This window comes from Suillus fuscotomentosus (assembly GCF_016647785.1).
Source record: "Suillus fuscotomentosus strain FC203 chromosome Unknown F5891scaffold_2, whole genome shotgun sequence".
Lineage (NCBI taxonomy): Eukaryota > Fungi > Basidiomycota > Agaricomycetes > Boletales > Suillaceae > Suillus > Suillus fuscotomentosus.
Genome location: NW_024539514.1, coordinates 223,673 through 243,262, shown reverse-complemented (window position 1 = coordinate 243,262; position 19,590 = coordinate 223,673). Strand labels below are relative to the sequence as shown.

Genomic DNA, 19,590 nt, shown 5'->3' with positions numbered 1-19,590 from the left:
GCAGTACATTAATAACGCAGAGATCATGAGTGCAGCGCGGGTAGTGCGTCCTACGCGATGGATGTATGACCGAGATGACGTACGAAATTAAAATATTTCTGCCATGATTCCCCCATCTCCTTCTGCATCTCCTTCTGTACCTATCTCTATCCCCCCAATATCAACTTCACCATCCGCATCTACCTCACCCTCAGCGTCGCGCGAAAAGAGGTATAGTGGATCTACGACCTCCGCGAGAGCCTCATTACGCTCCTCGAGTTCGTCGCTACTCATAGCCACGTGCGAAATGTGCACAACTTGCCATTTGTCTGCATAGGTGTCGTTTTGCTGCCGGACAATTATTAGTTATTAGGCAGTCAAGGGATTGGACGAAAGAGTGAGGGGCGCAGAGTTTGGAGGAGTTTACATACATTCATCCGCTTCTTCTTGAGTGTCATTTTGCGTTCGATATTCTTGTAATACGCGCCTGGCCCACGCTCACCTGCGTCTCCATTGTCGAGGACAAGTAAAAATTCATTGGGCACTTCTTGTTCGATTTTGACGGTCTCATAGTCGCGTACGAAGTGGAATGCCGTTGTCCTATTGTCCTCACCGCTCTTCAGTGCGAACCGCTCCTCCTTAAATTCCAGGGCATCGGCGTCCTCCTTCGTTAAGTAATACGCTAAAAAGTGGTCACCGTCGCTCTCCATCGGACGCAGAATCGCACAGTCCAGCCGTGGGTCCTCCGTGTCTATAGGTCGTTCGCCTGGGCGCTCATTGAAGCGGAATAAATCATACGCGTTCGCCCAGATGTCGGCATCTGGGAGGACGTCGTATGATTGGATAGCGGTGACACCAGTCTTGTTCGGATGAGAAAGTGTGGAAAGGTCGAGAGACGTAGAAGCGGTGAAGCCGGCTTCGATGGTTTGAAGCTGTGCCTCATGCGAGACATTAATGGGTTGCAGAAGTTGTTTCCTGTAGATAATGAATCAGGAATGTTAAAATTAAATACAATAAAAATAATGATGCACGATTCGTGTGATGATGAAGTGCGTTGTACGCCTTCGCGGCTAAGATACTCCGTCTTTCGGAGCCAGGGTACATGTGGAGGGAGAGGTGTCGATGTCCCTGATGTTGTGGGTATGGTGTAGGGTGTAGCATATGTTGAGGGATCACCCAGAAGAAGTCGGTCCTTTGGGTCAAGGGAAGGCAGGTTATCCGGGTCAGGATTCAGTGCTGTAGGACATTAATATCATGAGACTACCCTTGAAAAAGAATCATGTACTATCATCGTTGCCATTCTCTTCCCAAAGATATTCCCACCGCCCAAGATCTAAAGGCATGCCGCATTCGGCGTCGACGATCATCGGGAGAGGTGTGTCGTTGGTGACCACGTTGATAAAAGTTGGCTGCGCATAGCGCAAAGGATTTGTGGGGATATCAACTAATTTTGGCGGACATGGAGGCGCGGGGAGTGGATTTGAATACCGGACGCGAACAAGTAAGTCGAGTTTGCTAGAGACAATAAGCTAGGGAATCCAAGCAAAGAAATAGATACGTACCTCTTTCTAAGACTCATTTTATTCGTTTAGCAGGAGCCAGGAGGTTGCCTTGGTTCGAAATTGATCACATGAGTGACGCGTGTGAACTTGAATGTGACGTTGACTATTTAGCGGATAAGGCTAGACAATGGCACGAAGAGCGTTCAAACGGAAGTGACAGGATCAAAGTCTCCGATTCAGGAGTTCAAACTGTAGCAGATAGCTCAGCGACGTACGGAGTCAACTAGTCATATTGGTATACCTGTAGCAGATAGCTACATGTGTTGTTAGTTAAGTAGATACTGAATACTAGATGGTACTAACCTCAGCGACGTACGGAGTCAACTGAGGATAGTACGAGGCGCGGGAATGAACGAGAATATATAGGTACGAGGTAAGCTACCGGTACCGAGTGTCCATGACGAAGGTTTGATAATCCAACACTCCCCCTCAAACCGAGCGAAGTCCGAGGGCGGAGGCAAAGTGTTTAACCTTTAAACTAGGAAGAGCTTTTGTAAGTGTATCAGCAATCATGTCGTCCGTAGGACAATAAACAATTGAAATAGAACTTTTGTCCACGCAAAAACGTATGAAATGGTATCGTATATCAATGTGCTTAGTCTGAGCGTGAAACGCTCCGGACTGAGCAAGTGCGATGGCGGATTGGTTGTCACAATGTAAGGTGGTAGGGCTGGTAAGCGGGCGAAAGACTTCACTGACGAAGCGCCGAAGCCAGATGGCCTCCTTTGCAGCGTGCGTCGCCGCGACATATTCTGCCTCCGTTGTGGAAAGAGTTACCAACTCTTGCTTCTTCGACGCCCAAGAGACCGCTCCACCATCCAACAAGAATGCGTAGCCGGATACAGCATGTCTGTGTTCTTGTGATGCGCCGTCAGCGTCAGTGAAACCTTCCAGGCCTTGTCTGCGGCCGCCAAAAGTGAGTGCGAGGGTCTTTGTACCTATAAGGTAGCGATAGATCTTTTTGACAGCGTCCCAGTGGGGCATGCCAGGATTTGCCCCAAATTGGGCTACGGTAGATACTGCGAAGGCGATGTCGGGGCGTGTACCGACAGCGAGGTGCATGAGCGAGCCGACGGCTTCGCGATAGGGCACAGTTTTTCATCCGTGCGGACTCAGTAGGGGTTGTAGGGGACTGCGAGTGCGAAAGTGGGAGGTTGGGGTCCATTGGGATGGAGCACGGCTTCAAATCTATGAAGTTGTATTTGGTGAGTATAGCTTCGACGTAGGTCTCATGCGAGAATGAGATGGTGCAGCGCGACACGTGTCGCGCGTCACCTTCATGCCGAGCAGGGATGCGACTGGACCTAAGTCCGTGAGCTTGAAGCACGCAGCAACCTGCTGCTTGAATTGAGCGATGAGAGAGGAGTTGCTGCCGGTGATAGTGCAATCGTCAACATGAGACGCGAGAATGAGGATGTCCATGCCTATGTGCTTAAAGAATATCCCCCAGTCCGACTCTGCGCGCGTCATCCCTAAGCTCTTCATCAGCTGACACAACTCCTGATACCACTTTAAAGCTCCTTGTTTCGACCCGTAGAGCTGCAACGCGCAACAGTGCGACAGGGCGCTTGAACTTCTTGTTGACGTTTAAACCAGGTGGGAGCTCCATATAAATGATTTTGTCCTCGTCCAGCTTACCGTTGAGGAAGGCACTGTGGAAGCTGAAGACATCGATATTCCAGTCGTTTCATGCGGCGATGGCGAGGATGGTACGGAGAGATGCGAGGCGTGTGACAGGTGCGTAAGTGTCATAATAGTCCACACCGTATACCTGGGAATAACCTTTAGCCACTAGCCAGGCTTTGTACTTGTCGATTTCCCCGTCCGCGTTCCGCTTGATCCGGAACACCCATTTGCACCCTACTATATTCGCACCTTCAGGCTTCTCGACGATCGACCAAGTCCATGCGTCTTCTAGGGAGGTGAGTTCCTTGTTGATTGCGTTTTCCCATTTAGGCCAATCCATTCTGTTGCAGGCTTCCTTGACCGTCGTTGGGTCGCTACTCGCTACTTCAGCGACTCCTGCCACCATGGCGAAGACCTCTTCATCATCCTCGTCTATCTCTCCATTCTCCCCCTCCAGTCCGAGTTCGGCCGCCAAATTGGATTCTTCTGGCGTGGGTTGCATCCCACGAGGTAGGTCGCTGCTTTTTCCGTCCGTAGTGCCTGCGCCGTCGCGCAGGCTCTTGATATATGCTGACTCGACTCTTACTCTTGCAGATCGACGTGGTACCATTGCGGCTTTGAATTGTGGACCTAAGTGGTCAGTAGGAGGGGCTGGATTCGGGTTTTGGGTTCTGGGTTTGCCGGTGAGTGTTGAACTGACATCATCGATTCGTGCCGTGTGTCTAACCGTTGGTGGGGCAGTTGAACCGGCATCATCGGTTCGTACCGTGCGGCTTGCCGGTACACTGCCTCCCTCTAAAGGTATGTCCACCTCTACTATGTCGAATGTGACACTTCTTTCCACAGCTACTCTCCTGACATCAGGTAAGTACACTCGGTGCCCGTTACTCTCTGGGTCAAAGCCCATCCACCGGCCGTCTATGGCGCGCATATCCAGCTTCGAACCAGCTGTGGTATGGACTTTGACACGACATCCCCACACAGGTACATTTCTTAGGTCGGGTTTCCTTTTGAATAGCGTCTCATATGGCGTCTTGTTTTCCAGCGCGCGGGTCGCAGTACGGTTCTTTAGCCAGGTAACGTGCATGATAGCTTCTCCCCACAGATATTTTGGGAGCCCACTCGCGTGCAGTAACGTGCGCGCCCATTCGACAACAGTTCTGTTCAACCGCTCGGCGACCCCATTGTGTTCAGGCGTGTCATGTACGGTGAGTTTCCGTTCTGTCCCGTTTTTCTTCAAATGACGCGTGAACTCTTCACTAGTGTACTCTCCCCCTCCATCTGAGCGGAGACGCTTCACCTTCGCGTTAAGTTGGGTGTTAGCCCACGCTTCAAATTTGGTGTAAGCATTGAAGGTCTGGTCCTTCGACTTTAGGAGGTAAAGGTGGGTGAAGCGCGTGTGGTCGTCTGTGAACGACACAAAGTACTCCTTCTGACCGGGAGTTCTGACAGGTGAAGGGCCCCAGAGGTCACTATGGACCTCGTCTCCAAAGTTCTCGCGTCTGGGTGGGTCTCGCACTTTTCCAATCGGCTTGCGCGTGGCTTTTGCGTACTCACACAATTTGCAGCTCTCCATCGTCGCTTCGGACGGGTCAAGCGCGACTCCGGTGATTGCGCCATCCCGGATCATTTGCGCGATACCGCTGGGGGCTACATGTCCTAATCTTGCATGGAGTTCGCGCATGGTGAGTGCTTCTTTTGTGTTAACTGCGCCGGCAAATGGTCTCTTTGGCCCTCTAATGCAGTATAGGCCTTTGTTTACCGGTATCTCCCCCATCATCCTCTTCTTCTCATTGAAGATTTTGCACAAGTTCTCCCGGAACAACGCTGCATACCCGGCGGATGCGAGGCGACTAATGGACACTAGCGTCAACCCCATATGAGGTGAGTAGAGCACATCTTTCAGCAAGATGCGAGTTTTTGACTGGCCGTTTGGTAGGGATATCTCTATGTTCCCCTTCCCAGTGGCTTGAAAGGTGTGTTTATCCACCATTGTTATCGGCTTCAGTGCGATGCTGACAAAGTCTTGGAATAGGTCTTTGTATGATGACATATGGCGTGAAGCGCCTGAGTCGAACAATTTGATTCGAGCGTCTTGTCTTCCACTCGAGTCCGTGAGTGTGGCAAAGGTAAATGATGTTCTTTCTTGTGATGGACTTGCGTCATGCACTAACCACACTCCTTCAGGTTCATCGTCCTTGTCCTTGTCTTTCGCACTTGCGGCCATTTCTGGTTGTTTTCCCTTGGCATCGGACCTGTCTTTGCCTTTTCCTCCGGCTGATCCTCCTCCCCCAGGTCTGCGACAATCACGTTGCATGTGGCCATACTTGCCGCAGTTGTGGCAATTCCCCTTTATCTTACGAGTTGTTCGGTTCGTATTTGCATTGTATGCTGCGTCATCTGCTGATGAGCCCTTTTGCTTCGTCTTCGAAGCTCTTCGGTTGTACTCGTCAACGACTGTTGACATGAGCACGTCCGCAGTAAGTTTCACGCTTGATACTTTGGCGGAGGCCGTTAACGCGGATAAATGGGGATCGTAGGATGCCGGGAGTGAGCTCATGATGATGGCTGCAAAGCTTTCGTCCGTTGGCGCATGGCCCAACGAGGACAGCTGCTCCTTGATGGTGCGTAGTTTGTCGAAATGCTCTCTGATGTTTCCTTTTTCAGCGCACTTCTGGTCTTGGAGCTTTCGCAATAGCTCCACAGACACTACGCGCGAGCGCTGCTCGAAGAGACTCGCAAGGTGCATAAAGATGTCTTTAGCTGTGTCGAGATTTTTGATTTGTATGAATAGAGAATCGGGGATTGTTCCCGCGATCTGTTGCTTCGTTATGGCTTGGCCCGTGCGCCATTCCTTAAACTCTGTTTTGTATGTACTAACTTCTTTCACTTCATCCTGAGTAGCAGGTACCCACGACGCTCCTCTGTTAGGCAGCATCTTGGGGTCTATAGGCTTCGTCTCGGTGTCATCCAAATGGCCGAGCAGTCCGCGAGCATCAATGGACCATTGAAGTCGCTCTTTGTACATCATCCAATTCTCGCCATCAGTGGCGAGCTTCGGGATGCGGAGGAAATCTTCTCCGAGTTTTCCGTTCAAGGTTGACATCCTTTGTGAGTCTTTTCTTCGCGCGCTTAATTTGAAATTTTCACTAATGATGCGCAGGGCTCATAACCTGTAGCAGATAGCTCAGCGACGTACGGAGTCAACTAGTCATATTGGTATACCTGTAGCAGATAGCTACATGTGTTGTTAGTTAAGTAGATACTGAATACTAGATGGTACTAACCTCAGCGACGTACGGAGTCAACTGAGGATAGTACGAGGCACGGGAATGAACGAGAATATATAGGTATGAGGTAAGCTACCGGTACCGAGTGTCCATGACGAAGGTTTGATAATCCAACACAAACAACTCTGCCTTAACACTCCTCCTAGGTACAGTACTTAAGGTCTACTGAAATGGCCGATGTCCATTGTGGATAGTGATTCCAATCAAAATTAGTACTGATGTTGAAATTCTCATTGGAACTTCTACTGAAATGGCAGTACCTTAATTTTATTGGAGTGCTGAATCCAATTCAGCACCAAATTCAGCTCCATTTTCCAATGAATCTAATTCAGAACCACTTTCAGTGCTATTTTCCAATTGGGCTGTTCACCATATTGTATATGGCATATGGCAGTACTATATATTGTGTACTGCTGTCAAGATTGAAAAATAACCATCTAGTATGGTTGGAAAAAAATATGCTGACAGTACTGTACAGGGTACTTTAAAGAGTCAATGAGGATTAGGATCAATTCATTTTCAAATGTTCCTGGTACTTAGTGGTGCCGTGGTCTGGTCCTGAACCCTGATTTGAACTGGACTTTTGGTCTGGTTCCCCTGTGGTTCAGTCCATGGTTCAGGTGTCAGCCAGAACCGGACCATAGTACAGTTCTCGGTTCTGGCATTGGACAAATGGTTCAGCTTTGGTTCAGATGGGTCCTGAACTGTTCTGAACCCCAAACCAATTATTATACTACTTTCAATAGTCTATAGTATGTTGTATGTACCTTCTTCGATTTTGGTGAGTGATTCGCCAGTTTCTCCGTGCCAGACAATGACCTAACCAGGAAAGGAGATGTGGCACAGCCTCCTCCACATACTTTCCAGTAGACTTCAGGACAGAGGACTTCCCCAAATCACAGAACTTCCATCTAACTTTTGGATTCTCGTTACCTCTCACCCACTTCATGACATTGAAGATGGATTTCACGGTGCTCAGCATATTCTATGATTGTCCATGGACAAGATGCCTGCAGCAATGACAGAGTGTGACATCTACATGTTTGTACCTAAGGGGGTACCAGATTTTTGCGACAAAGAGTTTACAAGTCTAGCTGTGAAAGCCAATGAACTTTTTGAGTGAGTGTGTCTTGTTTGCGCACCATCAAGTTAACAAGTTCAGCACCCTCTCGCTAAGGAGGAGGGAACGAGAGCACATGCAGCACATGTAGACCCAACTCTAGATGGGGAGTTCTCTCAGCTGCAAAGGTGAGTCATAGTGTTTTATTGTCTTGGTGTCTAATAAATTTATTATACCCCATAGTACTCCACAGTGCAGGACCACAACTGAACGGATCATTGAGTCTGAAGGTGTCATTCCAGATTATATTGATAGAATTTGTGTCACTGGTATGTTAGAGCCACTATTTCTATTCTTAGGCTGATATCTTTTTAGATGCAACAAGCCTGCAGATCAATTTTGGACGATGACCTCTCCGCCTCTATCACTGCTTGCTATCAATTGTCCGTTTCATGTCACACAGCATTACAATGCCCCTCCATCTTCTTCAACACACATTCAAGTCCATAACCATCCGTCATTTATCAGGGAAAATAGTGCTGGCCAGTGCTGTTCCATTGGGAGAAAAATCCAATGAGTTGATCTGCTATCAATCATCCATCTCCTCTCTCTTGTTCTCCTCCTTGTCTTCTTCCCTTCTCCTGCTCTCATCCATCGTCCATATTCATCTGAGCCATGTCAGCAGTTGCTGACATATGCTGGGCATTTGTGCATGGTGTTTGTGGTGTTGGGAATGGCATGGTGGAGCTCAGACATTGATTGCAGCAATTCAGCATGTTGACACTGTGTCATCTTTTTTGCATGCATCACACAGGAGTGTATAGGAATGGGCACCTGTCTGCTGCAGCAGAGGCTGAGGGACATGCAGCTTCATTGGATATGTAGCTATCAGTACAAGTACTTCTACTATGTTTTTTTTGCTAGCTATAAAAAAATTGGGTCCGGTTCACGTTTGAGCTGAACAAAAACTGAACCTGACCACTGTGAATCATCTGCAAAGGTTCGGTCCAAGGTTCGTCGAGAAAGGTAGAACCGGACCAAGGACCAGTTCTTGGTTCTTGTCAAACTGCCTCTGAACCGGACTGAACCGACCACAGCAGCACTACGTACTAGGGGTAAGCATATAGGATGGTTGAGAGGAATGGAGAGAACCATTCTAGCATATTGTGGAAGCTACATTCTGTTAAATGGAATTCTATGTGTGTTGGAGTCTAAGCAATCTGACTAGTTGAACTGATGGATCTAAGATAGGGAAGATGAGGAGGAACAGGGGGAGAACAGTCCAAGTGCAACTCAAAATCAGTAAGCAATGAGAGACATTTGATGTTGGCTCATTGACACTAATATTTACTTTACAATTTTCATTCCTATCTCACCTGTACATATAGAATAGCAGCCTAGCATAGTTGCAACTCAGTTCTTACCAGAAACTGAGATGTAAGTCTTATTATTATTCCCTATCCAGAATGAAGCTTACAATGACTAGTATACTTTAGTGATGTGCAGGGCTGGGCCTGAGGCCCTCAGGCCCTCACTAGGCCAGACCAAGCTGGGCCTGCTGTTAGGCCTGGCCTGGTATTTGACTAGGCCCAAGCCACAGGCTTGAGCCCTGGCTTCAGAGGTACTAGGATCCAGCCGCTTGAAAGGTAAGATTTCAAAACTGTATAGTTGATGTTTCTCAATAAGGCAAGTACATGCTATCACATTGAATGATTAACACTGATTTTGACCACCTGTATATTGGAGTCCGAGTGATCTGATGATTCATTGGCCGAGGGATCTGAGATAGGAAGAATGAGGAAGTAGGTTCGTACGAGCACATCCTGGACGAGTCAACGAGCGACGTTTGACGTTGGCTTGTGCACTACAATATATGTCAAAGTATTTCCATTCCTACTCTACCCGTATGATAAAGTCTGCAGTACCTACGATGAAGCATCTCAGTCCTTTACCTTGAGACTGAGATGTGAGTGCACCTATACCATTGTTTTATGTTACGAGCTAACAAGTCCATTTAGAATAATATTCTGTCCAGGTACATACACAAATCCTTTACCTCGAGACTGAGATAACAATATTCTGTCCAGTTCCGTCTAACGTCTGCCTAAACGCTCTCATCGCTACAGGTTATGAGCCCTGACTCTACCATGGATAGCATGCTCCCCAGCACAAACTCTGTGCTCTTTAACATCCCCAAGTTGGCCGAAGACGGGTCCAATTGGATAACCTGTAAGGAGAGAATGTTAATGGTGTTGGGTGCTAGAGGTTTGATGTGCTATACCGATGGTCAAGCCGTAAAACTGATGTAGAGACTCATGCCTCTCATGGTATGATATGGCACTTTTCATTTTTCACTAAGGAGTTCATTGCATGAACTTGCAACACCACTCTGTGTGCTGTCCACAGCTATGCCTATATGAGGCGCAGCTTTCCCGTGCAACATGCGCCATGCATGCACCATTCCCGCACTTCGCGATGTATATGCGCGCGTGCTTTCCCACACTTGAGCGCCCTATAGCGCCAGCCATCCAGATGCATCCATCCACTGTCCACCAAGTTCTCTAGTGCATATATTTCCATTTCTCTTATTAGCATATTGTTCCACCTTTATTTTTATCATGGACTCTCACTCATATATATCTTTACATACCTTACTCGGTAGCGCTTCGGCTCCGCATGACAGCGCTTAGGCGTGCTATATAAGTGCCAGCAGTACATACTACTGTTCACTTTCAAACTGACTTCACCTCTCACTTTACCTACTACTTACTATGTACCTAGAAAGTCGCAGTAGAAAGCTATTCCTTTACATCTTGCACTCTCATATCTCTTATCTTGCATTATATTATCACTTAAGCTTATTCTCTCTCATTTCCGCATACCTGCGCGCACTTTCCCGCGCTTTCGTGCCTTGCACGCACCTGCGCGCTTTCTCATGCTTCGCTTTAGCGCATACTTCTAGATCTTTGCTGCACTTGCTTCCCCTTTAGGGTCGAATGCACTTGTCTTCTCAAGTATAGCAGACTAGGCAACGCGCGACCTACAACATTTACAGATACAGTCAGGAGCCTCGTTCACGCCTCGCAGTATTGTTGTTTCTACACTGATTCCATACACAATTGATGAGAAAATGAAAGCTGTCACAAAGCTGGATGGCTCAACACCTTCGCAGACCAAGATCGATGAGCACGACAAAAAGCTTGATGAGTTTTACCAAAAGGACTCACTCGTCAGGCAACAAATATTCAGCACTATCACTGATAGGCTGTTGTTGCACATCCAAAAGCTGGATCACGCATCTAGTATCTGGAACAAAATTTGCGTCATCCATGAAGGAAAGACAGAATTAGTACAGGTAGACCTATGAAGACACCGCGACGTCAAGGCACATTTCGCTGAGCTCTTGAGGCTGCACAAGTCCCTAGCCTGCATGGGATCCTCCATTGAAGATCGCAATTTTCACGCCATCCTTTTGGGATCATTGCCAGAGTCATATAGACCAATTCTGTCCTCCATTAATGCTGCTGCCAGGATAACCCAGACACCACTCACCTCGAATGAACTCATCACTGTAATCAGTGAGGAGTACGAACACTGTCAGTTGACAGACAAACGTGGATCCAAGAAGAGTGGGAATTCGGCTCTTGTAGCCAAGTCTCCTCCTGGAAGGGGTAAGAAGGGCAGAAGCACGAGCAAAGAGAACATGGACGTCACCTGTATCAATTGTGAGTGGAAAGGACACTATAAAACCGACTGCTGGAGACCTGGAGGAGGAAAAGAGGGTCAGGGACCAAACCAGAGAAGGAAAGGAGCACGGACACCGAAAGAAGGCGTGAACTCGGCCACTTCTGACCCCACTCCAGATAATTATGCCTTTGCAACGTCCAGCCTCAGCAGCATTACTGAACAGGTCAAGGTTCCAGTCGAGCATAGAGGCGCGATAGTGGACTCTGGGGCAATGTCGCACTTTTGCCTCAATAGGTCAAAGTTCATCAACTACAAACCAATAGACCCACAGAATGTCCATACAGTGGACGGCTCCACCCTGAGTGCTATAGGCAGAGGGGACGTGAAGCTGGAGTTGCCCAATGGCAAGGAGAAAATGTTAGTAACATTAAGAGACACACTATACGCACCTAGTATGGCGTTTACTCTAATCTCCACTAATCGCATCACCTCCGCTGGCCTCGCCGTCCACTTTGAAGACAGGATGTGCAAAATCCTGTCTCCATCGCCCACACACACAGTTATTGCAACCATTCCTCAAATCGAGGGCCTCTATAGCATTGCAGCTACTGTTCAGCACCCAGACCCTTCAGTCACTTCTACTGTAGAACCCTGTCATAGGACATGTACATTGGCCTGCAAAACCTGGACTACCGGACACCGGCCGGTCCATGTAAATCCAGGCTCGGCCGATGCTGTAGAACTCTAGCAGGCCGATGCCTCACATAAAAAAATATCAGAGGTGTAGGAAGGGGCCGGCCGGCCAGATTGATGTTAGCAGAATGGGCCAGCCCTGATGTGCAGTGTGTATAAGGGGGCCGGCTGACCAATGTCTGCCAAATGGTGCATTAGGCCTGCCTACCTCTGCATTATGTGAAAGGGGGCCGGCCGGCCAGGTTGATGTTAGCAGAATGGGCCAGCCCTGATGTGCAGTGTGTAGGAGGGGGCCGGCCGACATACCTCTCCCAAATGGTGCATTAGGCCTGCCTGCCTCTGCAATATGTGAAAGGGGGCCGGCTGGCTGCAAATTGAATTTCAGCTGAATGGGCCAGCCCTGATGTGCAGTGTGTAAGAGGGGGCCGGCCGACATACCTCTCCCAAATGGTGCATTCAGCCTACCTATCTCTGCAATATGTGAAAGGGGGACAGCCAGCTGCAGATTGAATTTCACCTTTGTGAGCCACATGGGCCAACCTGTATATGCAGTATGAAGAAGGGGGCTAGCTAGCATACTGCTTCCATGATGGCCTGCCTGCCTCTGAGGTAGGTAGAAAGTGCACTCAACCTCACTTCAAAGCTGCAGTTGATGTAGCATTTGAGTAAGCTGTCCAGAATAAATTGCAGCTTTCTGGTGCCATTTTGGTTTATCCGAGTTTGTGGCTGGCCACTTTATACAGAGTCTGCAACAGCAGGCTGGCCCATGTGACCAGCTATCCACCTCATACACACTGCACAGCCTGTCCAGCAGACTGGGGTATAATCATAGCCAGAATAGCTGGCCCAGCATATCAGGCTGCAATATAAGCAACACAACTATTGCAATGTTGGAAAAATCAAACTGTGGTTGATGTGGCATTCAAGTAAGCAGTCCAGAAAGATTCAAAGTGAGGAACATTGAGGCTTAAAAGTAGCCACAATCATGCACAAAACAAGTTTGGTGCATGTCACTGTCCAGCAAGCTGGAGTATAGGTGAAAGTCAGATTGGCCAGACTGGTATTACATACTGCACAGCTCATCTGGCCAGCTTGGGTATAGAAAACAGCCAGGCTGGCCGACCCAGTATTACAGGGTGCAACAACAGGCTGGCCCAGCCAGACTTGGCTAGGGTATTGGTGAAAGCCATGTGGGCCGGCCCGGTATTACACACTGCACAGCTTGTCCGGCCTGCTGGGGTATAGGACACAACCAGGCCGGCCAGCCTAGTATTACAGGATGCAACAACAGGCTGGCCCATGCTGGAATCTCACAACCAGTCTCCTTTGGTAGAGTAAGTCTGATTATCTACTGTTTAAGCCTCACTCATTTCAGATGCTCACCTTCTATATCTATAAGTGAGAGAAAGTGAATCGTTTCTGTTGCACAACAGAAACGATTCACTTTCTCTCACTTATAGAGATAGAAAACAACAGGCTGGTTGAGCCTATGTAGTTCACCTTCTATATCTATAAGTGAGAGAAAGTGGATCGTTTCTGTTGCTTGTAAATCATTTTCATGGCAATGATGTGCTAGCAACAGAAACGATCCACTTTCTCTCACTTATAGATATAGAAGGTAAGCATCTGAAATCAGTATCATGAAAATGATGTGCTCACTACAGAAACCATTCATTTTCTGTCACTCATAGACATAGAAGGTGTTGCACCCTATAATACTGGGCTGGCCAGCCTGGCTGTGTTCTATACCCAAGCTGGCCGGACAGGTTGTGCAGTATGTAATACTGGGCTGGCCAACTTGGCTTGTCACCTATACCACAGCCAAGTCTGATAAGATTAGCAAAGTCTGGCTGGGCCAGCCTGTTGTTACACCCTGTAACACTGGGTCGGCCGGCCTGGCTGTGTCCTATACCATAGCTGGCCTAACATATTGTACAGTATGTAATACTGGTCTGGCCAGCCTGGTTGCCACCTACACCCCAGCTTGCTGGACTGTGTTATGTACCAGACTTGTTTTGTGCATGGTCATGGCTACTTTTAAGCTGGACTGCTTACATGAATGCTACATCAACCACAGCTTGATCATGCCAACATTGCAATAGTTTTGTTGCTTATATTGCAGCCTGATGTGCTAAGCCAGCATTCCTCAGTCGGCCGGATAGTCTGTGCAGTCTGTATGAGGTGGACGGCCGGTCATATAGTGCCATATTCTATATGGGCCAGCCTGCTGTTGCAGCCTGCACCTCTGGGCCGGCTGGCTTAGCTGGCACTTATACCTGAGCCGGCCGGACGGGATGTGCAGTATGTATACAGTGGCCAGCCACCCATCCCACATCGGCCAGCCTGCTGTTGCAGCCTGTAATATAAGGCTGGCTGCACACCATCATAGGCTGGCCTACTATTACAATATTTGGGCGAGGACACCTAACCTCATCTGGTATGTTTAGAAGTCAAGTAATTACATTATGAAGCCATCTTTAATATCAACTTGTCATGCTCCATTTTCCTTGAAAACTCTTCATGCCCTCAGCTGCAAACTCAGCCCACATGGAAGCCTGCTTTTCAGCATATGCCCTATGCCCATTCTTGATGCTTTCATCTGCCCTTGCTCTCCACTCCGACTCCTGCTTCTGAAACCACCATACTGTCCAACACATTTCATGCTGTACCAACTTCAGCTCTTCACTCCAACGGTCATATCGTGCTTTTGCTTTCAACCAATTGACTCGATAAACTAGGAATGGGGAACATAAGCTCAGTACCTTCATAAAAATCAGATAAGATTAAAACTCACATTCATTCATCCACTCGCTCTTCTGGCTGTCCTCTGCACTGTTGATTCTCCAAAACCAAGCTAGCCTATCAGAACCCTGACCATGCCTATTTTCCTCAGTGACTTCTTTGCTTACTGTAAGGTCCTCAGCCTTTAGGGCTTGATAAGATGACATTGTATCAGAATCAGCCCCTAATCGTTGCATTGCTGCCCTTGATCTGCGATATTCTCGAGCATGTTTGTTGATGGCCAAGGTGATTTTTCGAAGTTCCTTTGTTGATCTAGTACCCTGATGATGGATTGATTTGTTGGAGTGTAATTTCTCTCGAAACACCACAGATCTGTCACCAAGAGCTTGACGAAGCTTTTCCAGGCAGTCATTTGCTTGACCCTTTCGAAGCTCCAGTTCTTCTTGACGTAATGGCATGACAACATCATTCATGATCGGATCAGATGTCCCCCATGATGGCATCCAAAGTTCAGCAACCTCTGCAGGTGAGTCAGCATCATCTCCGATGTCCAAAATACTGTCTTCCCCCAGCTCTTCAATTCCTGGAAAATTAGATCCATCAGCCTCCTCCAGGCACAGTTCAGAGTCATCTTGGTGCAATCCTGCTCCCCCTTCCAATTCCATCCCATTTGTCATAACCAATGCAGTCTCGTGGAACTTATTGATGCGAGACAAGAGTTTCTGCCTTTTTTCTTCCATCAGAGTTCTCTGAGAAGCAGTTGGATCCTCTGGCAGTTGTCTTATAGAAGAGCGTAGGCTATCTCTAATAACCCAATTTGAGTCAATCACACCTCAAATATTGAACACCTTACTGAGCATTTTCTATGTTGATACCCTCGATCAACCATGCAACAGCCCCAGTCCTACCATTGGTGGACACTTTGTTTTCAGTCAACCTTAGCCTTATTTCAGCCATAGTTGGAGCTTTTGATGATTCATAATCAGGTCCAATCAAAGTTGAATTTTACCGAACCTACCTTTATCCATTGTAAGCTGATAGATGTCGAGAAGCTCACCTTGGTGAAGAGCTGCTAGTTCAGCTTCCTTCTTCCATTTCTGGATATTGGCCCGATCAAGAGACTTCGTTAATTCTTCATACGGACCCTGAGTGTCTTTAATGCCCTGTATGGCTTGATGATACTTTTTAAGTAATAATTTGACTTTTGAAGTGTTCCATTAGTCAAAGTTGACATCTCGGAAATAAAGGGGACTTGCCAATTCTGACAAGCTTCTTCCAATTAGAATCCCTCATATGGTCGTCCAAGACTTCCTGTCTGTGAGAGAGAGTCATGGACCTTGCAGGTGGGGAAATCTTGTTAAACGGGGCCCAGAGGGTCTCCAAGATTTCCCCATCAATATGACCAGCTCCTGTAATAAAATTAAGGCTGAATCTGGGAAAGCACAGTAGCTTATGAGCGCTTAGATGAAACTTGCCGACCGCTGGCAATATTTTGATTGATTGAGGAAGAGACAGGTGATAGCTTTGATTCACCCGTTCATGGAAGTGGATACTCCATTGGCATGCAACATCATAGATTATGAGTGCACTGCCAATATCTTCTGATGGATATTTCAATGCGTTGCAGATGGAATAGTCCATGTTCATTTGCCTGACTACATAGTCAGCCCAATGTCGTAGTACAACAATGCAACCAACATACCTCTCTCCCTTTTGGAAGTCAACTACTGCATGGGGAACAAAACATCCATGCCTAGCACATGCAGTTGCCCCAACTCCTGTAGCTCTTAGGTTGCTTCTCTGGACATTGGCTGCATTCACAGCACGGTGATTGCTGCAAGATGATTTCTGAAATTATATTAGACATCATTTCTAATGAAACATGTCATGAAATATGACAACTCGCCTCTTTCTCTTCCACAGATTCTATTATGTGAGTTTCATAAGGTCCTTCTGTTACCATGTATCCCTTTCCGTCTGCTAGTGAAACATCATCTTCTGGAGTCTTCATCTTCATATGCTGAGCTGTAAAATTTCCATCGACAACATATCTTTGCATGACCAACCAACTGCCGACCACAAAAATTAGCTCAGTGGGCAGTTGTTGATGAACCAACTTACCTGTCATAGGTATCCTTCCAAGAAGAAGGTAAGTTGATGCCAGGCTGGGGACATGCTGGACAATAAAGAGCTAAATCCCCTGGACCAGGAGATCTGTCCGACTCATGTGCAAAGCCAAACCTTATTCTATTGACCAAATCCCTCCATATACGAGACACCCGCATAAGTTCACGGTAGCGATCCTTTTTATCATGTAAGCATGGGGTACAATGATGAAGAAATTGCTCACAGGTATTGTATGAGGGAAAGCATTGTTGGTAAAACGACGTAGCTTTTGATAGAAACTCATAGCTGAGGTCTTGCACTCCAAAGCGTCTATGAGGAAGTTATCTAGCACATCGAAGGTAAAAGCAGATTGAGGCCGAGTGATGCTGGCAGGAAATAACTTTGCTTTTAGCAGATGTAGATGTCTGTCCTTCTCAGCTCCAGGACACTGACACCAGGATACACAGTGTGAGTAAACTCCAGTGGAGTGCACAATGACCAGGTTAGACAATCCCAACTGTGTTTCATAAATAGTATCCCCCTCCACGTGTGCAAACACATCTTCCATGGCTCCAAGATCTGACCAGGGTGACAGGTTTGACTGCTGCAACGCATTGGGGCAAGGATGTCCCCCATGACCAAGATGCATTATATACCCATGGTCCCGTAGGGTAGTAGACTCATAGAACTTGCCATTCCAAAGCTGAAGGTTGTGGAAGGGGTTGTGCTGGTGGGCTTTGACAGCACATGAGGAACACCAGCTGTGCTCTCCTGAGCAGGACAGACAACGAATAAAGCCCTCCTCTCGTCCGCAATCCTCACATTTCTCATTGTTGATCAGCTGTTCCAACTCCAACAACACTGAAAGATATTCATTGCGCCAAGGCAAGTATTCCCTGAGGAAATCATTTTGGGTCTGTAATGTTGGCTAGTTTTCAAGAATAATTATTTCCACAGAACTCACTTTTGTCTTTCGTTGGATACTATTTAAGCCTCCTGTCCCAAAATCATCATATATCTCTCTGTCATAATTGACCAGTGAATGATCTTCAATATTCTGGTGGTGTTTTTGTTTCACCGGTGAGGTTGGCTCCACCTCACTGTCATAGTCTTCATAGACAGTATCCGCTTCTTTCCATGAAACATTTCCCCTCCGAGTTTTAGATGAGATGTATGTATATTTATAAGCACCTCTTTTTCTCTTTGTTGGCTGGGCATAATCAGAAGATGTTGCTACTCTGGCCCTATTTTTCCGTCTTGGTGTGATTTTTGAGGTCATTGAAATTATGGGTTTGTTCAAAGGTAACAGAGGTCAGAGCACCACATGAATTTTGGCACAGCTACATAATGATTCCACCAAAAAAATAATTATGGGAATTTCCCAATACTATCTCCTACTCCTTATTCTCTTCCGACTCTTCCCTCCTACTAACTCTAAAAAGAAACTCTGCATCGGAAATGATGGCCTTGGCACCCCAACTCTGTCATGCACAGCATCCTTCATGAAATGGGCAATTACAACCCGTTCTCCATTAAGCCAGGGACCAACAGAATGTTCTAGCACCCGCCCTGCAATATAGACCATTGCTCCAGGGGAATAATCTACTTCTGCATGGAGGTCTGCCAAGGCCAAAGTGGCATGATGATTTCTTCCTAGACTGACCAGGAGATCAAAAAGGGATGGGGATCCACCAGCATCTCTGTGGCTAAAGATAACACGGTTAGCAATAATTTCAAGCCCTGAAAAGATTGAGGGCCAAGAGTCCACTGGAGCAGGGTTCTTTGGGTTCTTTTTTGATCCATGATGGACTTCTTTGATGGCCTGAGAAAATGCAGAGTTGCCAGCTTGAAAAAGATCCGGAGCCACAACTCCGGTAATGGCATTCCATAGAACTTCTGATGTTGTCAAGGCAGCTAACCATTGTTGGACCTTCTCTGATTTGTAAGACTCTGAGGTCACCAATGGATCCACTCGTCGCTAAGAATAGAGTTAAGCCTAGACCCAATATATATAACAAGTGAAAATACAATACCTCCCGTCTTTGCATGAAATATGCAGGAGCTACTGTAATTCTACCAGCCCCAAATTCCCCTCCTTCAGCTGGAACCATATATTCATCATCTCTCCAACATTTGTTGACATCTTTAGGATCAACAGTTTTGAGAAGGGATTCTCTCAAGCCACCAGTGATGTGATTGAGATGCTCCTAATTAATTAATCAGCCCTGAAGGAAAATCCCCAACCAGAAACATACTATGCGAGAAGCTGTCAAAATATCAGGGAGATGAACTACCAAAATTTTTCCGTGCCTGTCCACAATGGTTGCTGGAACTGAAATTTTGCCGAGCACAGCCTCAGGGAAGAACTTCTTCAGTCTCTCCGGTTCAGCAGTTGCTGACCCATCCCTGTTGGGTTGTGACAAATTGACCTTGTCAGCATATCGGTCTACATCCCAATTGACATTGACTGTAATTCTCCATTAAATTTCATGTACAACCCTAAATATTAACCTACTCACTAGGGTTGACCATGGCATGTGCAATGGTCAGGGCGGCCCAGTCAATTTCATATTCGGAAATTGAGGTATAATCAAAGTTCAAGGTATCACCGGGTGATGCCAAGCATTGCTGTAGCTGTACTGCTATTCTCATCCTTGATTCCCTCGGTCATTAATAGCTGGCTGCAATGAATACAGAACCACAGTTACCTAGCTTTATGCAGCAATTCTGTTTGAACTTGGCCATCTTTTAGGACCCCTAGTTCAGATGAATTGCCCATTATCTCTCTGGTCCTCCTGTCAAGACTTGCCAAAACCTCAGTTGTCTGCCTTTTGACTTGGTTCAT

At 47.1% G+C, this 19,590-nt stretch overlaps 2 protein-coding genes across 2 annotated transcripts; both read right to left on the bottom strand.

Annotated features, from left to right (window-relative positions):
* Positions 1–87: 87 nt before the first annotated feature.
* Positions 88–1,558, bottom strand: F5891DRAFT_1180579 (RNA polymerase II-associated; the record flags this gene model as incomplete). The annotated part of the gene is made up of 5 exons (XM_041365952.1): positions 88–327; positions 411–954; positions 1,011–1,215; positions 1,265–1,494; positions 1,542–1,558. 5 exons carry the CDS (start codon positions 1,556–1,558, stop codon positions 88–90), a joined length of 1,236 nt encoding a protein of 411 aa, XP_041233139.1.
* A 12,822-nt stretch (positions 1,559–14,380) lies between these two features.
* On the bottom strand, positions 14,381–19,590 carry F5891DRAFT_974257 (uncharacterized protein; the record flags this gene model as incomplete). The annotated part of the gene is made up of 16 exons (XM_041376446.1): positions 14,381–14,631; positions 14,692–15,443; positions 15,493–15,604; positions 15,697–15,802; positions 15,906–16,290; positions 16,342–16,487; positions 16,600–16,708; positions 16,761–16,942; positions 16,990–17,193; positions 17,245–17,661; positions 17,710–17,896; positions 18,179–18,723; positions 18,779–18,952; positions 19,001–19,212; positions 19,265–19,398; positions 19,454–19,590. 16 exons carry the CDS (start codon positions 19,588–19,590, stop codon positions 14,381–14,383), a joined length of 4,053 nt encoding a protein of 1,350 aa, XP_041233138.1.